The sequence below is a fragment of the Crotalus tigris genome, unplaced genomic scaffold (genome assembly GCF_016545835.1).
Source record: "Crotalus tigris isolate CLP2741 ecotype Arizona unplaced genomic scaffold, ASM1654583v1 scf7180000020550.821452, whole genome shotgun sequence".
NCBI classification, from domain to species: Eukaryota; Metazoa; Chordata; class Lepidosauria; order Squamata; family Viperidae; genus Crotalus; species Crotalus tigris.
In genome coordinates, this window is record NW_024098074.1 from 525,673 (window position 1) to 534,371 (window position 8,699).

At 37.0% G+C, this 8,699-nt stretch overlaps 1 protein-coding gene across 1 annotated transcript in view; it reads right to left on the minus strand.

Moving 5' to 3' along the window:
• The window catches only part of LOC120318920 (pleckstrin homology domain interacting protein), a 92,557-nt gene extending 86,371 nt beyond the window's left edge, over positions 1 to 6,186 (minus strand). The window contains exons 1-4 of the mRNA XM_039367082.1: positions 5,837 to 6,186; positions 5,665 to 5,723; positions 5,535 to 5,564; positions 5,292 to 5,351 (exon numbers count right to left, since the gene is read on the minus strand). Coding sequence (XP_039223016.1) covers positions 5,292 to 5,351; positions 5,535 to 5,564; positions 5,665 to 5,723; positions 5,837 to 5,897 — 210 coding nt within the window. The 5' untranslated portion in view covers positions 5,898 to 6,186. The remainder of the gene's footprint in view (positions 1 to 5,291; positions 5,352 to 5,534; positions 5,565 to 5,664; positions 5,724 to 5,836) is intronic.
• Positions 6,187 to 8,699: the final 2,513 nt, after the last annotated feature.

Below are 8,699 nucleotides of genomic sequence, written 5' to 3' on the forward strand. Positions count from 1 at the left end.
CAAACTCCAGAGCAAAAGATTTAGTTTTCCTTTCTAGCCAATTCAATTATCTTGCCTTAACATATAGTTTCTATCTACTACCTGTTGTCCATCTCAGTTCCCAAAACTTGGCAGCTAATATACAAGTTCTGAGATGCACTCTGAAAACTTTTTTCTTCCTCAGGAAGCATAAACAAGAAGTCCCAAATTACAAATGTAAGCTAATGGTTTGGATTTCATTTATCAATCGCTGTTATAGTAGGCAAGAATAATTATAGAATGCTAATTTTCAAGGTTTAACATTTCAAGAAAAATAATGGTACATGCATGATTTTAAATACTGCCATTTTACAAGAAACAGGCTCTAAATAATGTGGACATGTATGATTGTACTGACTCTATATTTACCTTTTAACTTATAAACAAAAATTGCTGGGTATTCGAAAAGTTCTAAGTTAAGCAAAAATTGAGACTAAATCTCTGTAAAGCCAAATCTACTCACAGATCCAAAGATAACAATTACATCTTCCTTACATGCACTGTCAAAATATGATGAAAATGGTCTCTTGAAACCTCAAATTTTAAGGGTACAGGAAGTTACAGTTAAATTAATACTGTACTTCCACTGACAGACAAAAAACTATTCTTGAATTATATACATATTTGGAATCTTGGTATCTCAAAACCATGCTTAAAACTAATCTATAATACTACAAAAGAAAAATGAATTATAGCATAAATCAATAGGATTAGAATAAGTAAATTATTCTCCATATCACAATTTCTTTTTATTACAGTGTAACTTATATATCTGTAAAGAATTTAACAGCAGTGAATACTATATAAAAAGTAACAAGTCTCCAATTCACAAACATACAGACCTAATCTGGTGTCTATGGGCAACACTGCATCTTTGTACTTCCCTCTAGGTTCTAATAGAGTTCCTGAACCATTTCTTTTTTCTTGAAATTAAAATAACTAGGTAGTAATTGGAATATATCAAAGTTTAGCTCAAATCTCTAAAGCTGTTTACTTTCAACCATGCCACCAGATCCCACACGGAGCCTGAAACTATTTTAGAATATTAAAAAGGTTTGTGAATACGAACAAGCCTTTTTGCTTTAAAATGTACATGGAAAACAAGATACACTGGGAAATACTAGGAAACATCTTTAAAGGTTAAAAATGATGAAGGGGAGGAGATTACATCTGTGCAGTATACACTTAGCCTTGGGTTTTGTCTCTGTTGAGCCACTAGAGATAAAAGTCATGTTTGGTTTTAGTAGTACATATTTTGGTAGTACATATTTTGCCTGGGTGTTGTTTCTCAGATTATCAACAATGTACTTTCTGTAAAATGGATTTTCCACTAGGCTTTATGTACTCTGATTTTTAGCTTTCACACTTTTAGCTCTCTTCAGACTCAGATGCACAAATTACTTGGGCCTTGTTAGTTTATATTCTTCATATAATTATGTATGGGAAATAGTTTTATTTTCTTTTAGCCTTTACTAATTTGTCAGCACCATTATGGCAGTCATTTTGTTAGAATTTTATTGGTTTTCTCAAAGTTATAAATATGCCCACCAAGAGAGGAAAAAAGGACCTTTAGATATTTAAAATAATCAGCAAAATGGTTTTCCATTCTCAGATTGGAACATTTAGCCCCCTGAAGTGTGAATTTTTGATTGTTCCATATTTACCCAGGAGAAATACGAAATAAATCTGAAGAACTATTTTGGAAATATTTAGCATCTATAAAACAGTATAACCTACACTTTCAAAATTGTGTAAACTGTTCACAGGATTATTGATGCTGCTCACCAACTTTCATGCTGTATTTTTTGTCTTTCGTGTACTTAACAACTTTGGTAAAAGTACCTAAAAATTTTATTTTACATTAATTTCATTTCACCACTTTAAAGTACCCAGTCTTAAAAAAGAATACATATTTCCTGTCTACTGAAGAAAACTATCAATATTTAATGTAGATGTTGTATTAAAACCATGCAATTGTTTATCTAACAATTCAAGACAAAAGTACTTCAGTGCATGTGTAATTTTTCCAATGTTTCAAAAAAAGAAGACTTTTTTATTAGTATATTATACAATCCCTTCTGAATTTCAGCTTCTACAATGGTGACATACTCTGTAGAATTATGGAAAGTGCTATGTATGTCACCTTGAGCTTCAGGAAAAAACACAGAATACACACGCACACTGCTGCTGCTTTTATTTTTAAAAAACATGTCCTGGAGGGGGTGGTCATAAAAAATTTAGAAGACAGGGAGGAGAAAAATGGGTATCTAAATCCTCTAAAAATTAGAACACTTTCAGCATGATTAACTTTAAGGGGCAAAACTACTACATAACATAAAATCACTATAACATGATCTACAAATTATAGAGGCTGAATTCCACAACATATCAACCCAGATAACTCACAATATTGCTCAGCATGTCATATCACTGGGATAAAAAATTTAAGTAAAGCAATTTAGATTTGAAATAAGACAGACCTCTATTAACAATTTATACTTCCATCTATTTCATTCTGCAGATTTCTATGATTTTGGAGCTTTAATACTAAAAACAGTTGTCCTCACATTCTAAAACTCCAGTAACATAACTGGGAATTGATAACTGGTTCTTATCAATGATTTAAGTAATATGCTAAGATTTATGTTTTTCTATAATATGATCAATAAAATACTTATACATTTTAAAAGAAATTAATAGATCTAACACAGCACTATCCTTTTAACTTTTCTAAAGTTTGCTAATAGAGCTGGGCACTGCTGCCCAGAACAGATTAATTCATTTGTGACAATTCAAACACCAGTTAAGATCTTAGCTACACAGAAATCATCTGTTTAAAAAGCAAAACATGCTCTTTCATTTGATTTTTTATAGTTAGAACTATGCTATTTATATAAGACCATAGTAACATTGCTGTTCAGCTGAAATACTTTTAATATGAACTGCACAATTTAGAACTAATGTTCAATGATAAATAACATTTGTATAAAAATAGAGCTTAATGTGTTTAACAATGCATACTCAATAAGATTAAAAACCACCTTTAGTAGCATTTATTTATAACATGCATTTAAAAAATTAAAAGATAAAGCTTACATATGCAACTTCTGACCTATCAAACTAAATATATTACTTTAGCCACAGATTTTGTTCTAACAATTCTTAATAAGCTAAGTTTTTAAATAAACTTTAAAATATGCTTTGCAATTAGCTTGACTAAGCCAACTAGACCAAAGTGATACAATTCCTAAGTAAAATAAAAATGTATCCCTTACTAAATAAGCACTCTTATGATCAGATTTCTGAAATTGAAGCAGGTAACCAGCAACAAAATGTTACTTTAAAAATGTAAGCAGCTATAAATTTTACCTTGGATTTATCTTCTTGCATTCCTTATAATTATATACTCCATTCAAACAGTATTATCACTAGGCAATATAATTCAAAAGCTACCTCTTCTAAATGTGTGAAATTGTACTTAAAATTGGAACAATTTAATATATGAAGTCATGTAGTTTAATTTTAAAATGTAATACAAAATAAAACCCAATCTCTTAATCTTTACCTATTTTTAGCAAGCAGTTCATGTTTTACGAATATTTTCTACCAACAATGTCCAAACTTAGCTCATTAAAAAACTAGTTTGTCACAAACAATAGATTAAAAGCTTTTGTGAGAAGTATACCCATTTGGAAAGGAGGCGCTATAAACTATCTTTATAATGTTTTGCCTTGCCATACATCTTACAATCAGCCTTTACTAGCACAAAATTCACAATATGAATTTTCCTGCATCTATAGTCCAAAATTATTATCTAATGGTATCTGCTTCTGAAACATTATATCTTGTCTTCAAAGGTGTCAGATCACTGTATCTCTACATGAGCTAATACTCTGGGACCACTTTCTTCTACTTGTCAGGCAAGGGCATTATAGTGAAATAAAGGGGGATGGGGGTGGAGGGAGGAGACTGAATCTAGTAAGGTTAGTGGCGTTTAACAGTTTGTCCCATTTACTAATCCTAAGAGAAACTTGTCTTCAACAATTTGCTGTCCAACATATACCAAAAAAACCTAAAGGATCCTCTTTAAATTTAAAAGTGGCATTGGTATACCAGTATGAAAAAGAATTAGGCCAAGTTGTCTCTTTCTTGATTCTTGAAAGAAGTCTAAATCCAACCCATAGCTTGTCTAAATATGAGGAAATAAAATTTATCTGGCTAAAAATGTGACATAGGATTAATTCTAATTCAAGGAAAAAGTCCTAGGGAATCCATAATCAGATTTCCCTGCCTCCTCTACAAGTGAGATTTTTGCTTTTTACCCTTTTGCTTTTTTTCCTTTCATTTAAAATCAACCAAACTCATGGCATTTCTTCTGAAAAAGGGTAAAGAGAAATGCATTCTGTACACCAGAAAAATTGCCTTGAACTACCAAAAAGTCCCCCTCAAAACTATCCCAAGCAATAGTCCATTATAGATCCATAAGTTTTTTAGCTTAGTCCCATAGATGTTCCCTTCCTGAATGTAAAACAAGAAATGTCTCTAGTCAAAACTAACTACAAACAGATCAGAAAGATCATTGTACATACCACAAACCAAGTGTGCCTTAAAACAACACAACAGTTCACATGTTTGTTTTTGTCAAACAGATATCAGTTTAAGAATAATACTCTGCTCCCACCAAATTCAGACAGAAAGAGTTAGCTGTGCAATCGTTAACTAACACTTATCAGCCAGGGTTAGACAAGCAGCTTTTCTCTGCACCTGTTTTGCTTTGTTTTTCAGCAAAATTACAAATGGAAAACAGAGAGATTTTGTCCCTAAAGACTGCTTATAATTCCTCAATAACTGCACAGCCCTATTGTGTATGTGAAATAGGACTGCATACAAGAGAGCGCTCCTACAGGCCTAGTTGGCTCACACAAGCTCTCTTATTCGCTCCTCCCATCCCGCCTCCTGCTCTCCCTGCACAACATCCATGACGTACCTTTATTTCTAGCATAGTGACTCTACGGCTCTCGCATTAGTAGGATTATTATTATTTACCCTAACTGCAGGACCCCAGACAGATGACTCCTGAGACAACACCTGCTCGACTAAGAAAACAAACTCGCCTGGTTCGCGGGCAGAAAACAGGAGTTTAAGAATTGTCCTTATTTTTTTTTTTTTTTAGTTGCTAAAAAAAATTGCGGGAAATTCAATTTTTAAAGGGCTGCTTGCAAACTTTCCCTAGTACATCACACCGCACCACGCCGCCTGGCCGCTTCTCTTACTAGGCTCTCATAGCTCCTGGGATGCTCCTTTCCAGTCCAGTCCGTACGCTTGGGCAGCAGCTGCGGGGGAAAAATACATAGCCGGTCACTAAAAGCGACCCCTTCCTCCCCCCAGAAAATAGCCCCTGGAGCGCCCGCCCGCCCCCCGGCGAGGGGGGAGGAGGCGAGGCCGCCGCAGCCGCTGGCACTCCGGCAAGCGGGCGGGCAAGGGAAGAAACGCGGGGAAGGCGCTGCATCACTTACCTCCTTCTCGGCGACTTCTCGGATCAGGACCTGGAGGAACAACAAAAAGGGGGAGAGGGTCAGGGGCAGCGCCGCCAGGGCGAGGGAAGTAGCCCCATTCCCAGGCCCGGCCCCGGCGGGCGATCCTTACCTGCGCGGCTTGCTGGCAGGGTCCGTCCTCGAGAAAGCGAGCGATGAGGAAATAAAGCTCTGCAGAGGGGAGGGGGAGAAGGGGAGAAAACACACACACGTCGTGAAAGCACGGGCGAGGCGCGGGGCGAGGCGGCCTGTAAGGCGGCAGTCCCGGCCCGGCACCCACTTACCCGCTCGCAGCTCCGCCGTGTGCCTGCCGCCGCCGCTGCTGGAGCCGCTGTCCCCGGACATGGCGAGCGGAGGAGCTCGGCTCGCTCAGGCCGAGCTCCTCGGCGATGGGGCCCTGTAGCTGAAAAGCACGCTCCCCCAGTAGCTGTCACGGTTTGTTCAGCAGCAACGAGAATCGGAGCTCCACCATTCGAGCTCCGGGCAGGAGGAGGAAACAACAACTCGCAGCAAAACCCGCCGCTGCTGCCGCTGCCGCCGCCGCCGCCGCTGCTCCTGACCGTTTGCCTCAGCGCCAGCAAGCGCGATCCCTCCGCCGCGACAAAGAGTCCCGGCCCCCTCCCTCAGGGCGCGCACACCCCCTTGGCCCGCACACCCCTGCCCGCGTCGCCTTCGACCTCCCAATAGCCCCCCCCCCGCAAGGGCTCGGCTGCCGGTCCTCAAAAGTGCTAGGGGAGGCGGAAAGCACTCGCGTGCCGGCTCAACAGCGGAGGGAAGATGTCGGAGCAGCAGAGGCGGGGTGGAGGGTGGGCGGGTAAACTCGCTCGGCAGAAAGGCGCTTTCTCTGTAAAGAGCTGGGAGGCCTCGGCGGAAGGATACCTCGCGCGAGAGGGGGAGGGGAAGAGGCCCGTTGGCGGCGGTGGCGCTGGAAGTTGCTTAGTTTCAATGTAGCCGAAATAGGAACCAAATGAGGCAAAAATGCCCCCAGGGAACGTAGGCCTCACTGGGTGAGGCGGGCATGAGGAGCTCCACTTAGCCCTCGTTATTAGGGCCTTTTGGAAAGAGGGAGGGAGGAAGGTTGAGCAGAGTCCTGCCAGGCTCTCTTGCTTTCATGGCCCTCCTTGCCGCCTTTATATGATACAGCTTTCCATCTGCTTGTAAGTTATCATGTCATGTATAAATATATACATATATATGTATATAGTTATATGTATATATTCCTGTGTGAGTGTTCCTCAGTATGAATGAGAGAATCGGGATGAGTGACAAATAAAATGTCTAGTTTTGCTAAACGTTTTCTGTAAATTGTCCTTTGTTGTTTTTTTCCTCTGGTTGAGATGATGAATAATATCCTGTTGTTATCAATTGTGCTTAATTTTAGCCTCAGTATTCTTCCTAGACACTGCCAGTTTAGTAGTGGGAGATGGTGGGGCTCTCCCCCGTATGTTGTACGAACAATACAGTTTTATAAAAATGACTACATTGAGAAGGATGGGATGAAAGTATGGTTGGATTTGAGGTGAGGTAATTTACAGCTGGATCAATAACAAACAGAAGCGTTAGGCAAGCTTAATAGTCACATTTCCTTTTTGTCTTTTATGCTGCATATAAACAATGAATAGACTTAATCTCCCAAAAATGACCCATTTTGTTTCATTGTGAAGAGCAGATTTATTTATGTTCTGCCAAAAGCGGTCCAGTACCTACTGATTGTGTGAAAAATCTGTGACTGGAATTTGAAAATAAGATTTTTTGTATATTCTGCCTCCAGTAAGAATGATATGTAGCCATTGGAATAATTGGATTGCATTAGTTACAGGCCACTTACACTTAAATTTTGATCAGTGAATATTTAACAGTAAAACTAAGCTAAAATGCTATTTTTTTCCTTACTAGAGAAACTGTTTAACTGATGCAAACTATATAGCAATTAACAACCACTTAGTATTGCAGTCTAAGTTATGTTTATGATGATTTAAAATGAAGTTATAGATCAAGTTACTCTGAACTGGGCCCAAAAAAGGAAACAGTTACTACATAAATGCTTGTTTTAGCATAAAACTGTTGCTTTAAGAGGAATTATAGCAATAATGTTTCAGCTTCATTTTACACTAGAAAATATGTATAGGAAAATTAAATACACTATTGTATGTAGCTAGTCCAACACAATTTAGGTTACATCTGGAAAAAATAAACATTGCTTTTATGATACTTTGATTAATATGATAATATAAACTAAAGTTACATGTATTTTGAATGTTACTTTTGTAACATTTTAACTGGCTGGTAGTATAATAAAACCATTATATCAGTCCTTTTTTATACTACTGTTTTTTGGATTCCATTTGATTCTAGGTCCTAATATTTTCCTATAATATGCAGTTGAATACAAATGTTACTTCCATTGCTCTTTTCCATAAACATTTACTTTTAATAAAGTATTCTGTAACTCTTTATTTATGATATAGAATATAAAAAGCATCTCTCAGTAATTGTGCTGATAGATTTAAAAAATGGTCATACCTGCTTTTTTAATTGCTTATGGATGCAAAATAAGCTCGTTCTAACAAATTATGTTTATGTCAAATTGAGGGTATATTTCATTATTAGGTAATATGGAAAGATTTTAAATTTTTACTTTGAAATTACTAGTTTAGTATTACAAGTTGCATAATAATTCTATTTGAATTCATATTGCATAATCTGTTTGAAATATATACAAAAATCTGTATCAAAAATATTAATCATATAAATGAAGAGTTACACTCAAGAGATGTGAACTTTTATTCTTTATTATTCTTGTATGCAATCTATTATTTCTTCCACAGAAGGTTAAGTATTCTTTTGATATTGTAACAAATTGAGATTACTGGTGATATTTAATTTTGAAATTAGAACCATATCCTATTAATTTGGTTTTCAATAGAATTTAGTAGTGTAAAGTACTTAATCTCAGTAAGATTTTCCAGGTTTCCTCACAAAGTATTGCTTTTGAATTCTTATTTCTATCATCAGTTTTAGTTGTACTGATTCATTTTGATGAGATGATTCTTTGTGAGCCAATTCTGTTATAAATGAGCCTTGCTTTATATGAATAACATTGTCTCTTTTAAATTAAAATGACTGCTCAAAATATAGTATGTTATA